At 44.8% G+C, this 27,262-nt stretch overlaps 3 protein-coding genes across 3 annotated transcripts in view; 1 reads left to right on the forward strand and 2 right to left on the reverse strand.

The window, feature by feature from the left end:
* LOC125759916 (retinal-specific phospholipid-transporting ATPase ABCA4-like) overlaps positions 1-4,364 on the reverse strand; it is a 31,395-nt gene extending 27,031 nt beyond the window's left edge. Inside the window, exon 1 of the mRNA XM_049419397.1 lies at positions 4,238-4,364. The gene's annotated coding sequence lies outside the window, so the exon portion shown is untranslated. The remainder of the gene's footprint in view (positions 1-4,237) is intronic.
* Positions 4,365-5,329: 965 nt separating this feature from the next.
* LOC119404896 (gamma-glutamylcyclotransferase) lies at positions 5,330-12,029 on the forward strand. Its single transcript, XM_037671587.2, has 3 exons — positions 5,330-5,626; positions 7,753-7,886; positions 11,709-12,029. The coding sequence occupies exons 1-3, from the start codon at positions 5,489-5,491 to the stop codon at positions 11,992-11,994; spliced, it is 558 nt and encodes a 185-aa protein (XP_037527515.1). The 5' UTR covers positions 5,330-5,488; the 3' UTR covers positions 11,995-12,029.
* A 1,170-nt stretch (positions 12,030-13,199) lies between these two features.
* LOC119404898 (60S ribosomal protein L13) lies at positions 13,200-13,987 on the reverse strand. The gene has a single exon (XM_037671588.2). It carries the CDS (start codon positions 13,884-13,886, stop codon positions 13,242-13,244), a length of 645 nt encoding a protein of 214 aa, XP_037527516.1. The 5' UTR covers positions 13,887-13,987; the 3' UTR covers positions 13,200-13,241.
* Positions 13,988-27,262: the final 13,275 nt, after the last annotated feature.

Genomic DNA, 27,262 nt, shown 5'->3' on the forward strand with positions numbered 1-27,262 from the left:
TCGAAAGGTAGTCAAAATTTTTCTCGGACATCTAATGTTTTTGGCGAACCGTTAAAAAAGTCAAATGAATGCCGATGCGTTTCGCGGCTCAGTGAATATGGCGTGAAAAAACGATTTCTCGAAGAAAAGCGTCGGCATATAGAGTTTAACAATTTCTGATAAGCGGACACGACTTCGTTGAGCCAACTGATAAGAGTTCGTAGCGTTTGCGTTGCATGGGTACGTACAGCCGGCGTCAAAAGTTTTAGAGACAACTATAGGTCCGAGAAAAACCTTGAATTTCCCAGCAATTTGTGACTGTATATTCGGCCGAACTGCACAGTGCATGTTGTCAGAGCGTTTTAGAACATGGCCGGAAATCTAAATTCCAGGTTACCTGCCGAAGCAGCGGGAATATCCAGCTTTTTCTTGTGTCTCGTGGTCCATAAACTTTTGACGAGGACTGCATATGCTATTTTCGTAATATGTATAACATGCGTACCCCAAGGGGTTAGCGTATGACGCATGCGCAGTGGCAACAAACGCTAACGCAAGGTTTTGCGTACTCTAAACTGCCTAATAATTAAAAAGGCTGATAAGCGATCTCTTTTTTATTCCTACTGGCTATACTTTTCTTGTTTTCGACGTCGAATTACCCAGACGCATGCAGCCCATGTACTAACGGGACTATCGACGCAAGGTTGAACACAGGATGAAGGCATTTTTGTTTAATTAAAAGTCCAGCGTCGCCGAGGCGACAGTGTCATCAATCCGCCATCTGATATCAACTCATCAAAATCGCTTAGTAGTTATGTATAATTTCATTTAAAAGCTGTTTTAAAAGTACCATCTTGACTACTGTAGTCACTTGTACATTTCAGCCTGCAGTTGCAAAATATTTCTAAGGCTCTCGCTGCTGCTCTATGCGAGTTTGGTTAAAAGTAATCGTAATGTTCCTTTGTTAAAGCTTGCGAATATTTCTTTCAAATAAAATGCGTTGGAATTCTTCGGCTATTTCGAAAAGTGTTACCAGTCTAAGGCTCTTTTAAAAATGGTTGCCTTACTATTCGAGAACTATTCGAACAGTATTCGATTCTTATTCGTATTCGATTCGGTGTCATCGCTATTCGATTCGTATTCGATTCGGTTCCAAAATTCCCTATTCGCACATTCCTAGTGGTTTGCAGTGCAAGTGGCGACCGTTTCAGCCACCTGTGTGGTATGACGGAGTCGCGTTCGTTCGCAGTCGAGCTTTACAAAACCTATCCGAAGTATACGAAACAGAAATAGAACGCACGGCGCACATCCGCTCTGAAACGAGCAACGATATGAAATATTGCTCTTTCAGGGCGGATGTGTTTATTCCATTTCGGTCCCATGGAGGTGATTCCATTTCGGAATGGAATAATCTTCTAAAACATATACGAAATAACTGACTCTATTACAGTTAAATCTCGATATAGCGAACTTCAATATAAAGAAATTCTCGATACAACGAACTGCTTGACTTTTCGCTACTTCATGCCTATAGTAGAAAACCGTGTATTTTGAACCTCAGTATAAGAAAGCACACATTCAAGGATACACGTAACGAAAATTGTCAAACGTTCCGCGAACTAGAAAATTGAAAGGTCGATATTTCTTTTTACGCTTCTAAATGTAACACCGATAAATTTCTCTAACCTTGCTATGTTGTTTATATTAATTATTGTTATGACGTTACAGGTGTCAAGTGGTTGGTGTAAGACTATTTGTTTGGATAATGTAGCAATTAGTGTTGTTTGATGACGTAAGATCATAAGCATATAGGTTGCATGCAGTATTTACGACCTCGTGCAGAATGTTTCGACAGACATGTATGTTCACTGACACGTTGATATCAATTGTTATGTATAACCTCATCCCGCATGTAATGCCCAAACGGGGCCTTTAGAACACTCGTAAATAAATGATAAATAAAATGTGTTCCACATAGAGAGGGTCGCCTCCTGCACTGTAATGTTAACATTTCGATGTTTCGTGCAATATTTTTGAAGATAAAATCTTCAAACTTGCTGAATGACAGTGCACTAAAATTGGCGAGCAGATCGTGGAGTGCATCTCTAAATTTGACCTTAGTCCAAATATTCCGGTTAAGCTACTCAATCATACACATCGAACAGCGGATTCGTTGTTTTTTTTTTTTTTTTTTTTTTCGAAAGTCTGCCCTTAGGCATAATATTTATTCAGAAATACACATATAAATTTGCTTCGTGTATGAAGTCCAGTAACGAGCGGTGGTGAGGTCCACTAATCCAGCGGTCAAGGTCGGGTGGTCGGCCAGGCCTGAGGCCTGTTGCACGTAGGTGACGACGACGGCTTAATTGTAGACCCGTGCATGTCCACAATAGGTGTGTGACAGTTACGTCGCTGATTGGAGCGTCGCAAAATGGGCACGATGTACCATACGGGCCGCGGTACTTTTGCGCCCAAAGGGTGGTCACGGATGGGGTAAGCGCAACCCCAACACGAAGCCTCCGCAACGTAACCTCCTCTCGGCGGGTTAAACCACCAGGGAGGTCTGACCCACACGGAGGCTTTGGCTCCGCCAATGTGGTTCATATATCGCTACTTTTCTGACGAATATTAGGTGACTACTTATAAAGATCGCTAATAAATGCACCTCCCACGGTTACCGATGTACGAGGCGACGCTCGTAACTACGAATAAAACTTAGGAGTACGGCAGAATCTGATTGACAATGTCACTTTGTTCTTAATTATGGGCATTTAAACGCCGAAGTCATAACATACAAACGCACGCACGAACATATATAAGGTATGGTTGAACGACCCCCCCCCCCCCCCCCGAAAATAAATTTCTGGGTACGCTAGAGGTAGTTAACAGAGCACGAAATAAATATAGAAAAAATGCTAACGTTGCCCAATTTCAAACAAACATAAAAAGTCTGAAAAAAAAGAAAAAGCGCGCAGTAGGAGCACGTGAACGTATTGCACTGTTGTGCTGTGTTAATAAACGGATTTGCTATGGGGCTCGCGTTAGATGCATCATGAACATAAATCTAGCACCACATATCGTATCTGCTTCTAACATTAGAGGATCTCCAAGAAACTGTAAATGAAGTAATAAGAAATAATAATGGTATTCCTACGTCGAACATAACGGTAATGAAAATAACGGTAATGACGTACACGCACTTGTTTTTAATTCAAGAGGCCACGCTTAATTCAAGAGCACCCGAAAAGCTCAGCCGTATCTTTCACCTTTAAAAGTTCTGCGCCAAGCGAAAGGTCTTGGCTATGAAAATATTAATTACGAGTAATTAAATGTCAGCGACACTTTATATACGATTTTATGGTCCCTGTCATTTGCAGCTTGTCAGTATAGTGTCAAGTAATTCGGGAAACGCGCTTTAGGAATACGTGCTCTGTGTAAATATATAAGTTGAATGCACCGTGAAAATAACGGAATACGTGTTCTGTGTAAATACATAAGTTGAATGCGCCGTGAAAATAACGGAACAGTGCTAAAAAAAAAAAAAAATCTACGACGTACGGCATGGCTTCTTACACTGCCATCGATTGATCAAATGTTGAACATAACTCCACTGTATACAACTAAACGACGAGTACACGATAAAATGGAATTATCGCTGCAGCTACAGTCTACGAAAGAGCAGCTTTGACGTTTCAGTGACAGCTACTCGACAGGCTGAAACACGCTTTGCACGCCGAAAAGGGAGATGATTTACCGCATCATTACATGTGAAATGCGTAGACTAGCCGTCCGATTTTGATGGGGAAAAAGATGAATAAAAGTGTACACTTTCGCAGGTGTGCTGTTATGCGGCGTCAGACAATGGTGAAGGCTTTTGAGCGATTCCCCCGCGACCTTTTCGACAATGCGCCCACCGTTAGCTCAAATGAAACACGCAGTAGCAGCACGCAAGTGAGCCGTAATCGAAAGAAGCTGTCGCGTCGGGATTTCTCTCGACATACGTCAACTCTACGCGACTAAGGGGCACCGAAGCACATCCGAATCCCTCGTAAAACGACTCGCAGAGCGCCGATGCCGCAAAGCTAAACTGGAAGCAACACAACCTAGCTTGCGCGAGTCCGTGGGGAGCAAGAGCAAACAAACCGCGCAGTGCGAAAAGCGAAAGCTCGTTTAAAACATGGCACGCGGAGGATAAGCACGGCCGTCCCGTAGATACACGAGAGAGAAAAAAAAGAGGAAGATTAGACAAGCAGGAACTCACACATTCGGGACGCTGTTATCCGGAGTAGGTAGGTTTATGGCGCGGCCGCGATTAGGCCTTGCAGACGACCACAGCTGACTTGAGAAAAGCAGCCACCGCGCTGTGCACGACGGGTACGCCGGCTCTCGTCGCATCTCGTCGTCCCTTCGCCGCTTTCGCTCTCTCCTCTTTCTCTTGCACGTTTGCATAATCAAATTAGTAGCGAAACGACACCTCACTTTCCGTCAAAAGCTACAACCAAAAATTTTAAAACTAACAAATGACAGCGTACTCTAATGCAAAGCAAACAAACCATTTTTTTCAATGAAATATTTTATAATAAAAATTAGTTTTTAATTTGGTTGACAGATGGCGCTACAATTGGTAAAATTGTTTTATGAGTCAATTTTTTGCACAACTGTGGTTGTTGAAAGAGTCGTGGTTGGAATGACTAGATCTATTTTATAACTTACGCTCCATCGCATTCGCACTGCGCGCAGCAGACGACGGAAGGCCACACGGAAGGCAGTCCGTCATGCGCCCTCGTCCTTGCCTCGAAATCGAGAGGGGAAAATGGGCAGTTTTCACTTTCTCGTTACGTTTCCTTCTTTTCGCTTTTATTTGTTTTCTGTAGCGTCGTCGAGCTTCTTTCCTGCGGCAGTCCTTTGTTCATCAGTCAAGTTGTAACGATGAGAACAACGACGAATAAAGTAAAGATGACCCGTTGTTTGCCAAAACCCGTCCAACTGCTTTATTCCGCAGGGATTCTCGCTCACGGCTACGCATGTTACATCGCGTGCAGCGCGCGACAAGCAGCGGTCCAGTAAACGTGGGCATGTCCACCACGAGTTCCAAGGTTTGCGGGTGTGTACGCAGTTGCTGGGATACGACTGTCGTGAGCGGACGCTAGCAACGCTAGGCGCACGGCGAAAACGGCGATTGACGTCGCTAGCGTCTTATCTAATCCCGAAGCCCCTTGATAAGGACTTCTATTTAATTCGAGCACTTTTATACGCGCACCTGCCGTGATCGCGTTTTAATTTGTATTTATCCATATGCAAGCTGCTGCGGACTGCGCGAGCAAATTTACAGCACAGCATGCGGCAGTAATAAAAACCGGCTGCCGTTACGTGTCATGTGTCATCCGCTGACGCCGCGGGCTCAGCTTCGAAGTCTGCTCTTTCGTTCGCTCGGTCGCCAGTCCTGAAGCACGACGGGCTTCTCGCGACATCAGCTGTATCGTTGCGAATACACGTCGCGACCCAAGCTAGCATGGGCACTTCGTCGTCGGCAGGGAAGAGCCATAGCCCCAACGATGTTTTGTATTTCGCCTACGGCAGCAATATGTGGTCGCATCGCGTGCACATCCGCAACCCGACGGCAAAGTTTTTCGACATCGCTGAGCTAGAGGTGAGTGCTCCGAGCTAGGGTTAATTCAGGTGCGCGCGTCGATCGCGTCATGCGCGCGTGACGTACCCATATGTATATACTACATACGTACGAGCTTTATGAGCGCGAACAAAACGCGGAGCATCTCTATATGGACCGCTCAGCCGATTGCCCACCTGCGATCAGTCTGCGTTGATCACGAGTACTGCTGATCGCTATCGTTATATAGATCCAATGAGTCAGCGACTCCACCTAATCACTCGTAATCAAGGCCTGCAGTGGTCTGGGAGAAAGCGCCAAGGCGAACTCTAGTCGTAAAAAGACTAAGAAAATGCAGATGTAGGCTATAGATGCTATAGATTCCAAGCTTGATCAAGAATAGAGCATTGTTTCACGTTTTTATTACATATATACGCAAGGTTTCGTTCAACACATGCGAGAGACGTTTACTAAACAAAAATAAGTGAACTACAGCCTCTGACGCATGCTTCCAGTGGTGCGCCTATGCATTAAGTCTGTTGTTTTCATTGTTATTATCGACACAATAGCAAGCTGTTGTAGACGACGTGCCAGTTTGTGTGGAAAGATCTGCCATTTGGAAATATCCCGTCTTGCAATGCAGTGACTGAGCATCTGTGGCTCAGTGAGGCAATCTGGATGGATAAGTGACGAAGCATCTATGGCCAGTGGTTCATTCCGGCTGGCTCGCCTATACTGCAAGTGTAGGAAGGAACAATAGTTCATATATCGGAAACCAGACCTGACCAGGAATTCGTATGGCGCTTTAATGTCCAATTAAATAAATGTCGTTTTAAGCAATAACATGAGCCCAGCTGTCTTGGCATTTGCTTTAGCAGGTGCATTTACCCAAGGTGTCCGTGGCTGTGCACGTTGCGAGGAACGACGTGCCGTAAGACATTGTCATCATCATCTCATCGTCTACTTTTCACGAACGCATCACTGATCATCTTCAACTTTAAACAAATCTTCGCTGTTTGTTCTTACTATTTTGTGATCCCACCCCTTACTTGTATTGACCAAAAAACTATGGTCACCTAGTGCAAAACGACGAAAAAAATGGAGGGAAGAGGAGCAGTGCTAGCGCTAACTTTCAGCTGATTTATTGCAACATGGTACACAGGCTATATAACAACCATGTTCCTGCACAAAGTGCCAAACAACAAACCTTCACGCATCGCATCACCATCAACACACTTTCTAACAAACGACTTTTCGCAGGGAAGAGGGAAATAGATGTGTTGTTGATACACAAATCCCTCAGTTTCCTGATGTGGAAGGCTTCCAACAATTCTCGCGCGGCCGTATCTTTGCTTCTGCCAAGAATCCTAATCTTGTCCAGCCGTGGCTCACACTGATGTGCCTGCCAATGCGCAGGCAAATGTGCTCCATCTTTACCTTTTAAACATAGCTCATGTTCCCTCGCTCGCTCATTCACGCAGCGTCCGGTCTGGCTGACATATGCCATGCCAGAGGATAATGGAAACATGTATACTACAACTGTAGCACATCTTGCATATGGCTTGGAGTGTCTTTTTTACAACCACGCTTCCTGTTACTATCAGATAGTAATCACGAACACAATTGAGCGAGCTTGCACGGTGCCGAGAATAAGACAGGTACCCCGTGCCTGTTAGCCACTTTTTTCAGGTTGTGGTTACGTAAGAGGACTGCCCCTTATATAACACGCCCTGAATGAGGGCCTTTAAGGAAAAAAAAAACTGAACTTAATGCAACATATGCCATTTGTATGCACGGTTGAAATGTCTCAAAGCCTCAAATGAAACAGTGAATTTGCCACTTAACCACTATCCACTTAGATCAACTGATTTGTGTGAGGTTTCTAGACAGCATTTGGGAGCGACTGCAAGCTCTGTAGTTTGTAGTTTTTAAATGGAACGCGGCAGCACTTGTTTACACCTGGTTGCTGCGCTCTGCAATAGTTAATGATGTCTTATTCGCATGCCATCGACGATTCTACCACTGCTAATTTAGTCGCGGTCCTGCAGGATCTAGCTGAGACATTCTCCCAAATGGGCAGTCGTTAAAATCGCATTGCAGTTGCAATACTATGACCACATAAAGTGATGTGTGGTAAAAACTGACAATGTGGATGTCGCTGTGTGCAGGGCTACTATGTGGATTTCGTGGACGACTTCGAAAACTGGCAAGGCGCTGCTGCCATACTGAAAAAGAGTGCCGAACGCACCACACACGGGGTTGTATGGACAATTCCAAAGCGAGACATCCATAACCTCGACCAGTGAGTTGAAAGAGCAGAATCTTTATTGTAGTGCCCAAAGGTTTCGAATATGGCAATGTCTGCACGTGTTACACATTGAATTGTTAGTGCCGCCTGTGGCAGATTTTCACACATGACCAGCCACATTACTGCTACCTCCTTACACCTAAGGGATCGCAACATCTGGCCAGCAGATTGATGCTGCATGTGATGCGACAGCAGTTGGAACATGAATGCAAGGAAAGTAAACTACCATGAGATGAAGAATATCTATTATCAGATGGTTGTATGTAACATGCTTGCAAAAGTTAATAACCTAGCACACTGTTTACACTGATTAATTAACCTAATGTGCTGAACGAGAAAGAAGTGCTAATTAGCATTCATAATGAAAAGCTGTTTAAAGTAATGTCTGATAATGTGCAGCCATCATATCTCATGATGGCGGCATATGGCAGCCATCATGAGATGTGCTCATAGGCGTATCTACCGGAGGGGGCTAGGGGGGCATTAGCACCCCCCCCCCCCCCACCGAAAAATGTTAGGGGGGCTCCGCCCCCCACTTTCAACAGTTGTCATGGTCGGCTACAGACTGGGAAACTAATAAGTCAGGCAAAGTTTGACTTGAACGCCGCAATAACCTAATTATGTAATAAAATTGGTCCTACGATTCGCTTTCGTGCCTTGCGCTTGAGCATTGCAGAGGAGGCTATGGCTCAGCAGGGGCTCTATAACATTACAGCGATCTGTCATGATTTTATTTTGTCCTGCCTGGCCTGAAACTTTAGTAAACGGCGACGCAAATACGGGCGGGAACCAGTAAGTGTTTTATAGCCCGATCAAACACTCTCCTTTTCCAGGAAATTTAGTTTCTTTCTTTGAAAATGAATAGCATTGCCACTGCTCCATATCCAAGCTGCTGGTTAGTTGATCAGTGTGCAGAAGTGTCGAGTATTTTAGTTGTACTGAGCCAGGAGAGCTAAAAAAGATTCCCACTTTAGTCTCCGATTAGCCTGCTTCACCTTGCTTATCATATGGTAGCCTGCAGCTATCGCAGCACTTGTAACAAGGCGGTGGACAGAACACATCGAGAAGCCCAGCTTTCAAGTTTGCCCTGCAGCTTGATCTACCTCACCAGGGAGATGATCAGCGTCCACGGTCTTCTGGACTAAGAAAACTGCCCACCTGCAAAGGATTGTGTCTGTTCCTAATAATGTTTATTTCTCTCTCTACCTCTCTGTCAGCAAAGATGAGTTCACAGAGTTGTATACGTGCAAAAACAGCTCAGCGTCGTTATACTACAATTAAAAGTATCTATTATACACACATGAATCCATCTCGCCGGCTTCTATAAGTAGCCGCTGCCACTGTTATTGGCGGGCGGCCTTCTTGAATTACGTTAAGAATGAGACACTGTCTGGCTATTACAAAAAAAAATTAGTTATTGTTCAGCACAGTAATGCGCTGCTTATTGTGCACACTTCATTTTAACGCCGCGAGTTTTCAGAGACTTGTGACATTGTGTAACAAGGAGGCGATTTTATGGCACACCGAAAATTTTTGACGAGTAGCGAATAACCAATGAGCAACAATACGCCACATTGAAAATAGTTTATTATTATTATTATTTTACGTAGTCATGCGTAACTGGTCATTACGCGGTGGATCACCTACGCGTGATTTGTTGTGTCGTGTTATGAGCAGGTGCTGTGAGCATGACCCAGAAAATTTCGACCAATCATTAACAGCTAACGACCTATACGGAAGGAAACAATGCGCGGTAGTTTAACGCTATAATCGCCCCCATTTTTTCAAAGAAAATTTGAGCTTACACAGTTTACGTAGGCTATTTACTTGGAGGAGCCGGAGGGGAGGAGTAAAGGGCCACTTCACCGCTTTCCTGTTCCCCAACCTAAGCTGAGAAAAGTAGGAGGGCAAGGAACGACACCTAGTATATAAATTGGTAGTCATTATATCATTCGTAGTCATCTTATAGTATACACAACCAGCTCAATGTGGTTTCCATAAATATTAATCGACTGAACTTGGTCTTCTTTAGAAACTTACTTTATATCAGAGGGCTCTAACAGTAAAGAAATTGGCACTCGGCTTATTCTGAAGACTTCTACAAAGTACCTTGCTTTGTCAGCCACCTGTTTTGTTTAATAAGTGAGAATTTAGGGTACTAGAGTCATAGCAGGTTCTTTATACTCATCGTATTTACAAAGCCAAACTGAGACTGTGAAGTTTGCAGATGGAATGCTCAGATGAAGAACAGGTTAAATGTGGCTCTACTTTTGAAACTTGACAGTAATATTTCCAAGATATTATTAAACACTGCTGTGTTGTCGCTGTATAGGGTGGCCAAGCCTGCACAATGTGTTTGTGCAGATTCATCTTTGATTTCAGAGAACAGTTTTGAAAAGCAAATCACATCACCTATATGAATATAAAAAATTGTGTCAAATTGAGGGTAAATTCAGTTCTCTCTCTCTAGACACTCACACCAATGTATATATATATATATATATATATATATATATATATATATATATATATATATATATATATATATATATATATATATATATATATATATATACGTACATACGTACACGATGGACAGAGTGAGCGACGCCGGCCCCCCCACTCGCGAACGAGTTGATACGCCACTGGATGTGCTATCAGAGGTCCCTTGCATTTGTATATTTCCTCGAAATGTTGCACTAATTGCCAGGAGTACTGTGTGGCAACTCTACACTTTTACATTTTTTCAACAAAACATGTGGTGTTACTGTTTCATAGCCCCATCACATGCTTGTGACCAACAATATTTTGCAAGGTCGCCATAGTAGCAATGTGTGCATTATTTAGCTCCATCTTTGGTTGCTGTACTTATGTCCACTTACATCCACAGGTTCTTTCAAGGAGTAATTAAAGCACAAATAAGCACTCATTTGGATGCATGTTGGGAAAAAGTGGCAACCCATGAGATGAATGTGGCCATTTGCCATGTAAGAAAAGAAACTGGAAGAGTTGGCATGCAGTTAGGCTGGTAGTCGAAGCTAAGAGCCCTTGTGGTTTTGTTGCTCTTGCAGTCACATAGGATCATTGTTTCACTAGAAAGGAATAAGGATTGTTAGGAAACAAAAACTTGCATGAGACAATGGACATTCCAATGCCTGATTGGAACACGATTGAGCATAGAGAATTCCTACATAATATTACCTCATTGATCCCCCTTGCCGTTGGTTTTTGTGAGAATTAACTATAGCACATAATTTGGTCAAGGCCATCATGTCATTATAGATAGTGAAATTCAGCCATGAAGTGTATTTCATATACCATGAGCTGACATGAAAATGCAGAGTGCATTATGGAAATGGAAACCTATCGCACATTGTCACCTCTTTGTGTAACACTCACCGCATTTTGTCGAACAGAGAAGTAGGTGAGAATACTTGCGCTAACCAGGCAAACAAAGAAAAAAATCTTACAACAGAGAGCACGAAAAGATGTCTAGTTTCCTGACATATGTCGACACATCTAAGTACTTCAGTGGGGCATGCAAACACAGACACAAAAGAGAAGTCTCTTGTGTTTTTTTAACATGAATACCTACCAACTAGCTCAGCTCTCCATTATTCTAAGCTGTACTTCAATGAAAATATTTTTTTTTATTGCTAACATACTGTAGTTAGTAATGAGAACTGACTAGGAAAGGTAGTTATGTCCGCAAGCATTGTTTGGGTCTTAACAGGACATGTGAAATTTCTTAGAAAGTATCACTGCTTTATGCTTAGTCTTTAAATGTCAATGTGCCTTCTTTGTCTTTGAATGCAGGCAGGAGAGAGAGTACGAAGCTGCTAACGTAACAGTGAAGTTGCCGTCGGGGGACAAGGTGGACTGCCGGACATACTTCTACTTAGCCTCAAGGCCCGGAAAGAAAAATATGCCCTCGCTTCTGTACAAAGCTGTCATTGTGGCTGGAGCGATTGAACACAAGTTACCCGACAGCTACGTGCAAGAACTGCTGAAGATCCCCGACAACGGCAAGACGCAGAATAGCACCATCGGGGTGGACATTGAGAAGCTCCAATCGTATGTGAACGGATACTTGAGTTTATGAGAGTGTGCGACTTGTGGAAGTGATAGTTAACGGAAAAGTATTGTCTAATAAATAGTTTGTTGCGCACGTGTCTGGCTGGGCTTGCAGCGTAATGGATACGTACAGTCTGGTAAGAATGGGTCACATTTCTCAGCAGTGCCATAAATTTCCAAGCTTTCTGGTGGATCATTCTGTCACACAAAAAATGGAAAAAAGTTTTTCCAAGAAAGAGAGAATGACATCAGTAACCACATTTTTCTAAATAATCAATCTCCTTCTTTGATAGTGACAGTGAAGGCACACTGTGTGAATCACACCTGTTTTATGTACGACGCATGCGCGCTTGGATTTCCTGGGAACATTGTGTGTGATGGTTTCATTAAACCTGTTGCTAGTTCCAGCGAGTGTCTGTCGTCTTCTCATCTTGTGTACGCATCCGTAAGCCGTTTTTTTTTTCCACCTTTCTTCAAGTATGTACCAACAAGCCCAGAAACAGATTCTCCTGCACAAAAAATGTTTGCTAGGCCACAGCTTCTGTTAGTCTATGCACCACACATAAAGACAGTGGTGAAGACCATTATAACACACCTGATGTTGTGCATTCTTTCCGACACGTCTAAACCACATTAGACTGCCAGCACTAGTGGGGTCCAGTCTTCTTTGTTACTGTTTGAACCTGCTACCAGGCACTTCTCTTGTTTTACCAACATGCCTAAATCTCAACCATCTCTTTGATGATAGTCTCGCGTAATACCAAGCTTACTGATGCATGTGCAGTCACGGGCTTGTTCAAGCTGCCCTTCTTTCCTCAACAATAATTGGTGTCTTTCATGAAGCTTGTCGAGTTATCTTGCCATAAGGAACAAGCTCATTCTACATTGAAGATGTCATATTGTTGGCCATTCCAATGGTGGCAACTCCAGGTGGTGACCTGAAACACATCTAATACAGTGTACGAAGTTCAGAAATGGACATGTGAACGAAACGAGCACAGATAGAACCACCCATTTGTGCTTGTTTCGAGTTCCTGTGCGCGCTTGGACTGTACGCTGCATTAAAATTGCGGGCACGTTATTATAACCAGTCCCAACGTAAGCCTTAATCAATGAGCTGAAATAAATTGACCAAGGCAACGCAAAAGAAGAGAGCAGCACAATACGCAAATGATTTGCAGTACCGTGCAGACATAGAAGTACACTGCGAATAAAAAACACTAAACGCTGCGCTTCTTTCTTTTAAACATGAGTTTATTCACACAAGAAGACATGCTAGCCCTTCTTTGGTGCCTGAGCCTCCATGCTCTCAGCCGCTTCGCGGGCCTTCTTCGCCCGTTTGCCCCAAAGACGTGCCTTGGCCTTCGCCTGCCGCAGATGCACGTAGGCGCAGTACTTCTTCTCTTCTTCCGTGGGAACTCGGGGCTTTTCTCGGTGGACGCTCTTCTTGAGCGGCATGACGACTCCGCGCAGCTGAGTGGCGAGCTTTTGTTCCTCAGCCGTCGCATCGCCCTTCGCCGGCTTGGAAGCCTTGCGTGGGAACAGTATCAGCTTGGAGCGGTACTCCTTGAGACGCTGAACGTTATGCTGCAGGCTTTCGACGCTCTTGTTGCGGCGCCTGTAGTCCACGGAAATGCCGATGGTCCGTGCGACCTTCTTGGCGATGCCCGCGGCCTTCAGCTCTTCCAGGGAGAAACCTTTGCCCAGGCGCTGCTTCGTGTTGTACTTGAAGCCCGGACACCTGACCACGGGTCGCAGGCAACCTTTGACGGGCCTCGGCGCGATGGTTCGGGCACGTTTCACGCGGTGTGCGTGACGGCGTTTCTTGCGCATCGGCTGGTTGAACCACGTCTTCACGTAGCGCTGCCAGTCCTTGTGGAAGTGGCCGTTGGGCACCATGTTGTTCCTCTTGGGAGCCATTCTGAATTGTCTTTTGAATAGAAGATTGAGTATAAAGTCTTACCGGTGTGCCGGTGCAGACTCTTGACAGCACGTTGCACGCGGCTTTGCCAAAAGAAGAACCTTCGTTGCTTAGTAGCGACACTCGTATGCAACTCGGAACTGTGTTACGAATATGGCCGCTGCGCGCAAGCTGGCGCTGTAATCATTAGCGACTTTAACAAAATTTTTAACAGCACGTTAGAGATGTTGGGTGTTGGGCACGGGGGGCGGTCAGAAATTCGATGGCCACTATTCTGTATGAGTGGCTTGGGAACTTTTGACCACCCTTGTACGTGCAGAAACTGAACCAACTGAACAAAGCGGATCGCCGGTCGCGGCAGCACGCACGCACGAAAAAACGCACACGCACATTCACTCATCCGTGGGTGCTATTGAGTTTCTCGTGCTGAGAATTATGTGCTGCTTGCCGCTAATTGTAGCTAGGCAAGATCGAGTCATTGGTAAGACGCATTGGTAGGTATAAGTAGTATTGCAAACTGTTGATTCTCGCCATCGGCCGAATGCGCCGGTTCTCGTCCGATCCCCGAAGCTAAGCAGCATTGGGCTCGGTCAGTACTTGTGAGGGAGACCACCTGGGAACACCGAGTGCTGATGGCATTTCTTTTTCTTTTTGTCCTAATTTCTACATCGGTTATTTACTTTTATTACGCACAAGTCAAGATCGAGTCATTGGTAAGACGCATTGGTAGATATAAGTAATATCGTAAAGTGCTGATTCTCGCCATCGGCCATACATGCTGAATGCGCCGGTTCTCGTCCGATCCCCGAAGCTACAGTGTACTAGAACACTGTACCGAAGCTAAGCAGCAAAGTGCTGATGGCATTTTTCTTTTGTCCTCCAATTTCTACATCGGTTATTTACTTTTATTACGCACAAGTCAAGTTCGAGTCATTGGTAGGACGCATTGGTAGATATAAGCAACGCCTCCTCTAGAAACATGCCTGCAGCGTCGCTGGCTATCAGTGTTGTACACGTTCCTCTAAAACGGGAACGGAAGCTCGTTCCTCGTTCCTTCCCAACCTTGGAACGAGTTCCCGTTACAAGTTCCCATAATCTGAAAGGAACTCGTTCCAGTTACATTCCGAAAATTGGAACGTGTCGTTACATTAACGTTACATTTGACTTTTTAATGAAATCACAGTGCCGGACAATCCCGAGGCGAAATGATGTGATCAATTTAAGTTCACATCGAGCTACATATACTTAACAAATTTGAAATCGCCGGAAGCCGGTTATATGCAAATACAAGGAATTTAAAGAAATGCTCCTAGACGAATTTTTTTAGACCACCGGCCATACTACAGACGCGTCTAACTGCACCTTTCGTGCTCATCTATTTCAAGCGCAACACACATGGTATACTTTCCACGTCAGTCTTCAAATGCGCACTCAGTATACCGCGTTTCAGGTATTCAAATAGAAATTTCCGCACATACACCAATATAAATAAGTTTGTTGCACGAAGCTACATCGAAAAGTACAATATACGTAGGCGTTTAATGAGAGCTAATAAATATTGTGGTGTGAGTAGAAAATACTGTCCAGAATACATATCGCAACTTAGTAAAGAACCTTTAGCCAACCGCTAAAGACCACGCGACGAGAAATAACATTCGCAGGAACTTAGCCGAAGCTTGGCAGTCGCCTAGCGCGCGAACAAAAAGCCAATAAAATGTCGGAAGCGTACGCTGCACGCGGCAATGCGCTTAATGTAGGGGATAGAACCAAAGAGTGACTTCGCCACCGTTACATAGGGGCCCAAGGCCATTCATGCGCAGTGGGAGTCCACCGCGCGGAATTACGGTGGTTAGCATTTGGTGCTTCACTCCCTTTCCGCGGCCTCTAGCGTTGTGATTGGTTTCTCTGTCCCATGCGCGTCAAACATCAGATTCACAACGATGATTCGAGCCGTTCGAAGACACACACACACACACACACACACACACACACACACACACACACACACACACACACACACACACACACACACACACACACGCACACACACACGCACACGCGCACACACACACACACACACACAAAGCTACTTTCGAGTAGGCCGAACAAAAAAGTCACCGAGGTAAAAAGATAGCGCGCCCTTCACAGGTGGCGGCCTTACTGTGGGGTTCGATTATTCTCGAATGTCAAGTAAAAGTTCTCCAATGTGTCTACGCTCCAGCACGACCCCTTATTGCTGTCAGACTGGCTCGGACAAAGAGAAAACATCAGCTGTGCCTTCCGCACGTGGCCGGTCTCGGCATTGAGCGCTTCCCTGAATCAGGCTGCAGCTTATATAGTCAAGTGACAGGCAAGCGGTAGATTTTGCGCCTCACGCGGTCGCCCAGCCGCCCAGTTCGGCATGACGTTCTGCGTGCGTGCCCCTATTCAATGCCGAGGAACGTTTACAGAAGGAACTCCGTTCCCTCTGCCGTTCCTACGTAAACGTAACGAGTTACCGTTACAGTTCCACCGAACCTCAATGGAACGGTGGCGTTCCTCCGTTCCTCCAAAAAGGAACTAGTTCCTGGAACGTCGTTCCTTGGAACGCCGTTCCGTACAACACTGCTGGCTATCCCATTACAGCCGTCCTGCCTTGAGTTGTGGACACTTGTCGAGAGATGGCGCCACGTTCTCCCCTATTGTTTTCAATGGGGCTGACGTGTGTGACGTCGAGAGGGGTAATGTGCGCATGCGCAAATGTGTGTTGCAAGCGGCCACCGCAAGGATCGCCAGCTACTGCCCTCATTAGAAACGGTGAAGGAGGGAAAGGGTAGGGCAGGAGGTTTTTGGCTCACGCGGCAGGCATCTTTCCAGAGGAGGCGTTGATATGGGACTATGATATAAGTAATATCGTAAAGTGCTGATTCTCGCCATCGGCCATACCATGCTGAATGCGCCGGTTCTCGCCCGATCCCCGAAGCTAAGCAGCACTGGGCTCAGGCAGTGCATCGGTTATTTACTTTTATTACGCTACGCACACGGTAATGCACGTACATGTGAATTCAAGCTTCGCGTATACGAAAATAAACGTATAGTGCATAGATGTGGCAGCGCGTTCATGTGAGCGGACAATTTAGATGTCTACACTCGACAAATATTGCCTGTTCGTTCGACAATAATAGGGAGTTTTAGAATAGCGTACGCAAAGCTTTGCGTTGGCTTTTCTCGTAACTGCGCATGCGTCGTTCGCTAACCGCTTGCGGGCTCCCGTTTAGTGACGGAAAATAGCGGGTCGCAAACGCTAACGCTAACTTAGCGTACGCTATTCATGCATGTATGTCGATCAGACGCACGCATACCGCTCAATTTTTAATGCGAATGTTGGGACGATTTCGCTGCCTTTTAAGAAAAAATGCAGACCCTCCTGCCTAATATTTCAACGGAAAATTTCTGAAACGATACACTTGAACAGCCTCCGACGCACACGAGCAAAGCAGGACATGGGAATTCCCATGAGCAAAGCAGGACACGGGAATTAGGACGTGAAAGAAAACGCATTTGATGAATTTTTACGAGCCTACACGCTGGAAGTCACCACTTCGATGACACTACAATGGAAGCGAGAATAGAATATGAGTAATTTATTAAAAATGTATTGCTATTTTTTTTACGTCCATCATTGTTCATCATTAGATAGGGCACCGCGTTTTGTTATCATCGCAATTCGTAGCGACGTATAATACGATAATAAAAAATTACGTAGGTCGTTACAATTAAAATATAGTTTCAGCCGCTGTGAATGTATTTTTCTTTTTTTTTTTTCATTTCGTGCTTCGATCGTTATCATAATAGTGGCTTGTACAATGCAGGACTGTAGCCAGATATCTTTTTCAAGGGGAAAAAGGGGGGGGGGGGGTGTTTAACCATACTTTGTGTATGTTTGTGCGTGTGTTTGTATGTGTGCGTGTATATATACTATATACATGCAAAACTCAAAATTTTCGCATAATATTTTTCAGTGCAGCAGCGATAAGCTACACAGCTCGATTAGCCAATAGGTCCCGGCCTTCTCTCTATCGCCAGCCAATTTCACGCGTTACACACTATTGGCTAATCTTGCCACAGTCATGCCACACTGGGGAAAGAAAGCCTACCATTCCCTGGTAGCACAAGATGTTGCTGCAACATTACAGCAATGTTTCGAATGTTGCGTTTTGGTGCCCAACGTTGGACAACTTATGGTAATGTTGCTGCAACATTGACAACTCCTGAAACGTTGGCATTGCTTTCCAGCAATGTTGATGAAACGTTGTTTAACAATGTTAACGCGATGTCGGTAGACAACGGCGCAGCATTATCCCGTCGATGTAACTGCAACATTCGCTGGCGATATTCAAGCGGAACATCGAAACACTTGCCTATGCACTTAGCAAGAATGGCGTGCACGCAAAAAACGCTGCAGGGTACCCTAAAATCACAATATTTTCTTTAAGCACTAGCACATCGCATGCGCCCTTTTTTTTTAATCTTTCAACTTTCGCGACTTGCCTCAACTTGATGCACTCATGAGCATGTATTGAAGCAGAATCGATAAATGGAGGAGAAAACTTCATCTGCGAAATTAATCACAGCAACGCGAGTTTATGCTGACTTCCCAGATTCTGGCTCGTGATACGGCGCACGATGCAACCGTATCTCAATGGTCGTCACTTTAAAATGAATGTAAAAAATTGTGACCACATTTTTTTCTGCATTATCGTAGCCTGTTTTGGCACTTGCAAAGTCCAAACACGACTGCATGTCCAAGCTGTAGCACGGCCTCCTAGATTCGTACTTGTTACTCGGAGATTTACTCGTTGACAACCAAGCAAATTATCTACTGCGTATGATAAAACATATCTGAGAACCTGTTTAATCCACAATAAGTAGTTGTAGGCAACGTCGTCATTAAAAAAAATAAAGTTATAGACGTCTTAGAGGCCATTGTTGCGCTGTTTGCATGCAGCGGAAGTCTGAGGCAACACCTGCGGAGATGACGTGCGGGGACGGTGCGGCCGACTATAAGCGCAAACTCGCTGAAGCAAACGAGAGCAACCGTAGAGCATTATTTTCTGGCCTAGAATTTTTATAGGCATGCATACACCTCAAGCAGATTCTTAAACACTACAGCGATCAAATTAAGCTGCACAATCCCGCCGCCAGTACGCCCGCCGCGCAAAAAACACGTTATAATCACCTCCTTTGTGCACGCCATGCTGGCGATTTTTCTCATTCTGTTCGAGTACGACCTTCGTGAAGTTCTTACGCGATGGGTCCCTGCAGCATTGGGAAACGTGGTAAGTCCCTTTTTTGGTGTATTTTATTTGTCGAGCTCTATCTGTTCACTGTCCGAACATTCACAAACTCCTTGCAAGCCATGTAGCTCGTGGAGCGCCGAGCTGTTAATCATAGTCCACGGATATGTAGTCATAAAATAAAATCGTGACCCGGTTCAAGGCAGTATAGTTAGGCTAAGCAGACAGAACGGACACCGACGTCGTCAGACGTCGTGCGGACACATTTGAATTTGCGCGCCGCAGTGTGATACCTAGAAAACCCGAAATGGAGGCACGAACGTGACAAGGAAACGTTCAATAGTTATTAACAGTCAGTGCAGCTGCCGCTGTAGCGTTTCCTGTCTAATTTACAGGCCGCATTATATTATTTATAATAAATTATGTAATAACACCACTTATAACCCAGTCCGCTACCATGTGCGTTGCGGTTCGTTCACCTGCTTGTATATTGTATACCACGTGTTGACGCAGCACCTTTGCTGTGTGTAGTCAAGATGATGTTCTCTGGGTGTAGTGTTCTGTGACTGTGCTCCGTTGGCGGCGTCGCGGTGACATGTGTATTGTGCGGATGTGAAGAAGTTCGATTGGTGAAGTGTTATCTCGTCGGAGACGGCGGCGGATTGCCGAAAATGTACGAAACGTTCATATGCTGCAGACTGGCTGCGCTATGCTCCTTCAAGGATTCAGAAATGGTACCCAATGTCTTTCTTCTGCAACACCACTTAACTTTACTAAGTCCTAATTATGTGCCTTGATTATGTGGCTTGCTAGCCTTAACATTTTCTGTGTTACACAAAGAAATGTTTGTTGTGCCAAACATTTTTGTCTTTCTTCTGTCATTGTCTTTTCATCTTTTCACATTCCTGACATCATTCTGCACCTGGTTACAATTTTCATTGCTGCATACAGTAGCATACTGTCATTTGCTATCCATATCTTACTTTAAAAACCAAAATCATGCATCCTGCCCTTTAAATTGAAAGCGAACAGCAAACAATTTTTCATGCTTTTGCTGTGATGGAGGAGCAATATCTTTTGTTATACCTGGGTTATCATTGATTTCTTTTTTTTTTTGCTTCTGATATAAGTAGATGCGAAGTGTCATGAGGCAAATTTTGTTGTAGTACTTTCATGAGGAAATGTTATAAATGAAGGTTTTGTTTTGAGTATTATTGAGGGCATTTTTTAAAATCAGGTGCAACAGCCCACGACTCTGCTTGGAAATGGCCTAAAGCAATGATTTATACTTTACGCCACACTACATTCTGAATGTATTCTGTGGATTGCACATTAGTGCAGGTTGCGGTTAATTAGCTAATTAGGCCTTAAACAAAGAAGTATTTGTCTGATATCCTGGAAACTATTTATCATAAAAAAAATAACAATTGCATATTTGAAATTCGCACACAAATATCTTAAACTTGCAATTTCCGTCAAAATCGATTAAGAATTAAAGAAATGTTTTAAAGTACCACGTCTCTCCTCAATTCAAGAGTGCGACATATCTTATTGCCTTTTGATGTGACATGTTGAAAACACATGCCAGGAGCAGCAGAAGTACACAAGCATGTGTGCATTGGTGCTCCCACAAAATATGGCCAGCGTGGCCGGGAATTGAACCTGCTGCCTTGTGTGTAGCAGTGTAATACAGTTCTAGGACACTGTGAAGCATGTACACAAATGCAATGCGCCCGTGCTTGTGAAAGCCTAGTCCATTCAACCACTCACTAGTACAAAGGAGGATAGCAAGTGCCCTTGTTGAATATAAATTTTGCAGCTCTTGAAGATGAAGTTGAAAGTTCAGCGAGTTGGTGATAGTTCATGTTGTTACGTGTGAAGCAGCGCACGAAGACAAGGCACAAAAAAAAAAACGAACACGACAGGACACCGCTGCACTTGCAAACTAGTGTATTTTGAAGAAACAAGGGTATAATACCTACATACCAGTGTACCACGTGTGACAGTGACTCAAGTTATAACAGTTTCCGGTGATCTTCCAGAAAAGACTTCACAATCGCTCGAACACCAGTGCTTGGCTGATTCAACCACCTTTTTCTTTTAGGGACCTGGAAAAGCCTCCATCACTTCCCTGGTCAGCTGATCCTTGTGATATAGAAAGTATCTCAGTTTCACAGAAAAGCGGTGTGCAACCACATTCCCAGCAATGTCGTTTAATGTGTGAATGAACATTGTTTGTTATTGATCGTTACACACATGGCTTTCAGAACACAAGGGTATCCCTAACAACAATGTTCATTCACACATTAAACGCATTGCTTGGAATGTGGTTGCACGCCGCTTTTCCCTGAACTGAGACACTTCCAATCACAAGGATAAGTCAGACCAGGGAAGTGATCGGAGGCTTTCCACGTCCGTAAAAGAAAAAGGTGATTGTATCAGCCAAGCGTCCGTTGTTCTGAGTGATTGTGAAGTCTCTTTTTTGGGAGATCACCGGAAACTGTTATAACTTGAAAGTCATTGTCACATGTACGCTGGTATGTATGTAATAACCTTGTTTTTTTTTTTCAAAATAAACTACTTGCGAATGCAGCGGTGTGTCCTGTCGCTTCGTTCCTTTTGTGCCTTGTCTCTCTGCACTGCTTCACACGTAATCTTGAAGATGCAGTGTCACGTGGCCTCCCGCCAGCATAAACATTGGGCTCGCTAGTGGGCTCAAAAATTTCATACTAGGGATTGCCACTTCTGGTGACACGAGTATCTTTTTCAGACGCAAGAGCTACACTACTCTTCATGCACATTTTTGAAAGGGCTGTGTATTATACAACTCCCTGGAAAAATATATGTTTGTATTTGAAGGTGACATCAACAGCTGCCGGAAAAAAAACTCTTTGCCTAATTTCTGTGGTGGTATTCTTTAAAACCATGACATCTTGATAAGGCACGAATTATTATGAGCCTTATGAATGACTTCTGTTAAGACTAATGCATGAATATAATTTAATTTTTTTCAGCAGCCGAGCGACATCGGAGCCTGCATGCCAGATGTGTCCATCAGGGAAGAGGATTCATCAGATTATTAGTGTCATATCGGGGACAATAAAGTGTCTTCCATACAATTTTGTTTCCTGCTCACCTTTGATTGACTGTTGTGCTGCAAAAAGACAGTCAGTGCAGGGATACCTAATGGTTCAAAATGACTACTTCAGTGAGGTGCAGGATGCACGAAAATGTTTTTTTCTAAGTTTCAGTACTGTGGCAGTAGCGTTAATAACCATTTTATAGCATTATTTAATGCTTCAGCAATGCTGCCTGAATGGTGTGCAGCATGCGTGCAAAACGTTTCTCTAATGCTGCAATGCTGCGAAAGCAACGTTAATAAAATGTTGTTGCAATATTAAATAATGTTTTAGCGACGTTGCCTGAATGATTCAGCGATGTTGTTGCAATGTTTCTTGTCAATGTTGCGGGAATGCTACTGCAGGCGGACATTATCCACGTTGTAACAACATTGAAAGGCAACGCTATGACAATGTTGCAGCAATGTTTTGTGCTACCAGGGTTATTGCTGGATGACGCCCCCCCCCCCCGGCCCTTGCGCATTTACCCCCCCCCCTTATGGGCAAATTACACGCGGTAGAGGGTCTCCGTGTGCCTGCCATACAGCGCTGTATATACGTATTCGTTTTCGGCCACTCGTTTTAGGCGCGAGCATACACGTTGTCTGCAGGGAGCACGCTTTTGTGCGTTTTGTTTTACTCGAGCGGAAGCACTGCAGTGGTAGAACCGGCCGAGTATCACGTTTCGACCGGAGCTGCGTTGCCTACATCGGCGCTTGTTCTCCTTGTAGGTCAGTTTAATTTCGTTTTCCCGACCCCCTGACCGAAGCACCACAGCACACACAACGACGCTCTAACTGCAACGGCGACTCTGACACGGTCATCGCAGTCACAGAACCCGCGGATCGCAGGCGATGACTTCGACGACCAAGCAGACTCGGAACCGGACGATATCCTGTACTTCGCCTACGCCAGCAACATGTGGTCGCGCCGCATACACATTTGCAACCCGACGGCCAAGTTTTTGGACATCGGCGAGTGGAGGTGAGATTTTGAGCTTGTTTACGGGTGACACGAACACGTATAACGTTCAAACAAAAGTGTGCGCACCAAAGAGAAAGAAGAGAAAAAATAAGATTTCGCTTGTTTCAGTAAATTACCCTTCCACAGCGCCATAGCCAAGAATTTTTTTTTTTTTGTCGGCTTTATATGAACGTTCTTTATGGTCTGTTTGTATTGTGTGCTTTGCAAAATTTCGGGCGTGGAGGTGAAACCCCCCCCCCCAACCCCCTACCCCGGCGAACCAGTGCCTTGCACGATGCCAAAAGCACCTGCTTTCGCGAAAAGACGCTTGGTAAGCTAGAAGACGCTCAGAAAGAAAGTATAGGTGGCGACGCCGCCTGAATTATCTCCGCACCAATTCGCCGTGGTCACAGATTTTGAAGGGTGTCCCCCTAAAGCTTAGTCATTGTGCCAAGGCTGATAACGACAGAGCAAGTTCGGGAATTTATCGCCCCAATGTGGCCAAATACGGTAAAATCACTTTAATGAGCATCCTTTTCTCTTATAATCTACGGTCAAGAATAACTTATCAATCTGAACTGACTTCGCGTTTCTATTAGACGTCCTATACGTATATGTTTTTGAGATGTTATCTACGAGAGTGCATATGTACCTGCGCGTCTCGTTGGCTCGGAGACTATGATGTGTGCCAGTGAATATAAAGTCGCGGGCTCGACTACCGACATGCAAGACGTATTAAAAATAATTAAAAAAAATAAAAATGCTGTTTACAGGGTTACCACGTCGACTTCTTCGATTATTTCGAAAGCTGGCGAGGTGCCAGTGCTGGCGCTCGAAAGTGCGACGGAAAAATCACGCACGGTGTGATATGGGCAGTCCCGAAACAAGACGTCCATAATCTAGACCGGTAAGTACAAAGCAAAAAAAAAAAAAAAAATGTCGAGCGTTGCACATAGACACGCGGCATATATATTTTTTTTACCCAAGCATATTAAGAAAGAAAAGGAAACTGCATTATCTTTCGAAGATATTCACGGTGTTAGCACGAGTATGAACACGTTTAAATACACGTTTCAAAATAAAATACAAATAAAAGTATTTGACCAACTCAGATAATGGTGTCACATATATGGGCGATCACATATAGGAAATAACGTCGCATATCGGGATCGATGCCGACAGGAATCGGATTTTTCGATCACGATTGCCGCGTAAGCTCCGAACGGAGCCAACGCGGCCTAAAAACTCAATCGGACAGACGCATGAACTGGGAAATTGCACCCTGCGGGCTTTCTTCGATCATTGCAGTGATAGACTCACTGAGTTTGCGTTGCTGATAACAATAACTTTACACGCGTATTTCATGACTTACGTTTCATAACGCAACACCTATATTACAGCAGAGCTGTTATGGTCGACGTTTGCCGTGTGTCGTAGCTAGAATTATCATCGTGATGAACCGGCATTCGCTATTCGTCCTCTTCTGCTTCGCTGCCAGAACATGTGCGCCGATTTTTCCGGTGTGGGATGCAATAACTCGGACGGGCGAGAGAACGAGTACAGAGAGAGAGAGAGAGAGAGAGAGAAGAGATAAATTCTTGGCGACGCGGGATTCGAACCCACTCACGACCGAATGCGAGCGTCCTGACCACTCGGCTATCCAGGCGCGCTAGCAGAGCGTAGCGTAGTCTTGCGGGGTGATGGGAAAGGAAGTGAGAGTGAGGGAGGGGGAGAACGATTAAAGTATAGAGAGAAAGAGATAGAGAAACAGAAGGACAGAAAGGGAAGCAAGAGGGAAAATATAAAAGGCGAGAACTACAACAGAGAGAGAGCAAACAAATAAAGACATAAAGAGAGAAAGATATAGAGAAACAGACACAAAAGAAAGGAGAAAAGAAAAGAGAGAGAGCACACATAGCAAAGGATGGGAAAGAGAGAGGTGAGACTGAAAGAGTAAGAGCCTAGCCAAGCCAAGACCAGGGTGCTCCCCAGCTCTGCTGTGAGCCAGCCTTGCGCGTAGTAGTGCATGCAAGCTGCGCTAATATTTTTACATTATATTTTTTTCTCGTTGAACACAGACAGAGAGCGACTACGAAGGCTGGACGTTACCGTAAAGCTGTCATCCGGAAAGAGGCGGTCTGCCGGACGTACATTTACGGACACACAAAGGCCGGGAAGAGAGGCGTGCCTTCGCTCTTCTACAAGGCGGTCATCGTGGCCGGAGCAATCGAGCACAAGTTGCCCGAGACGTACGTGCAGCAACTGGTCAAGCAGCCGGACAACGGCAACGTCCAGGGCGTCAGCGTTCCGCTCGACGTCGGAGAGCTGAGATCCTCGTGAAGGATTACTTGAGCTTGTGAGCTATATTCGTGCGTGTTTCAAAGTGAAAAAAAAAAAAAAATACATGACTTCGCCACCAATAAAATCATTATACCACCAATACAAAGGCACATATGTGATCATATTGCCACGTGGTCGTCACGGCTAAGAAGACGGCACTCGGGCTATTAAAAGGCGAAACTCGATCTTTATTGGGCGAACTTGTGCCCTGGCAACGAAAAGCCAAAGTACACACTACACGCTGTACACTGATAGCGGCGAACAGAGCGTCGGCCGTCGTTATCCGTCTGCGGCAAGGCGCGTCGGCATTCTACATTGGCATCGAAGCTTCCAGCCTTCTCGTTGTTGACGGCATTAATTCCAGAATAAACTCTACTGTTCGCGTTGCGCGCTCAAGCTTATCAGAACATTCTAAACTCTAGAAGGTTCCCGACATTCGGGCGCGGTTTGCGCAAGGCAATGCACGGTTACACGTATAACTGACCGGTCAGGGGCGTAGCCAGGGGGTGGTGGTTCAACCCCACCACCAAATTTTTCAATTTTCTTTCGTATATATACCGCACATACAAACGCACGCACGAACATACATAGAGTATGGTTGAAAAAAATTTCTGGCTACGCCCCTGACCGGTTACATAAAAAAAAAGAAGCGCAAGTGGCAGTATTCCAAGAACCCTTTAGGACGCAAACTAAAACACGAACACAGCTGAATAGACGGATGGCGCCCGTCCTGTCATTGTGTTCCGTTGTGTCCGTGTTTTAGCTAGCGCCGTAAAGTTTTCTTGAAATATGAAACTTCAACTAGCGCAAACCAAGAACAAAGAACCAAAACCATATTCCCCGTTCTAATACACATATGTCACGGACAGGGTCCTGTCGGTGGGATCAAAGGAGGCATAACACTGCTGCGTGCACACCTTCTCGAAGCAATCACAAACTATTACGTGCATCAGGAAACCACGTGATCTCATACGTCACACTCACACGTGTGAAATGAACGTATTTGATCATTACAGTTCATGTCAGAAGCTTAGCCTTCTTCATTTTCCAGAGGGCGAGCGATTGGAAGTTTGGAAGCCGAAGAAACTGCTGTGCATTGAGGATCGAGGCACATAAAATAAATCCGTCATTGTTGTGATCAAAAGTTGGATTTTCATTCAAGCGATGTTTGTCCTATCAGTATACACTACTTAATTATTACCTTTTCGGATCGCACGTAGTCATTAAGCAAACGGATTGAGACATGTCGGCAGGTTTACCGCAGCCACAATACCCAGGGCTTAAAGTCAGGGGGGGGGGGGCTCCCTGCCCCCCCCCCCTGGAGGCCCCCGCCCCCTCCATTTCTTAAGCAGGGGCTCAGCCCCTCCTCGACAGGTCAACTGTAGCACTGCGGCACCCATTTGACAAGCGCTGCAGTAAATTTCTTTTTCAGTAGTGCTTTTTGCAGAGGAATTATCTCTCAATTATTTGGTTGGGGCGTCAGCAAAAAAATAAATAAAAAAAAAACAGCTGTCATCGTACTGCTGAACGCAATTATCGAACATGGGTCACCACCATGTTCGATAAGCTTCTTTGCACACTACAGTTTCGCGAGCACCTGTGCATGAGGCTACCTGCTCGTGAATCAGTGAAGGTTAACCTTGGTCGCTTTAGGTTAACAGTAAATTTTCATTCGTT

Source organism: Rhipicephalus sanguineus, chromosome 9, assembly GCF_013339695.2.
Source record: "Rhipicephalus sanguineus isolate Rsan-2018 chromosome 9, BIME_Rsan_1.4, whole genome shotgun sequence".
Taxonomy (NCBI): domain Eukaryota; kingdom Metazoa; phylum Arthropoda; class Arachnida; order Ixodida; family Ixodidae; genus Rhipicephalus; species Rhipicephalus sanguineus.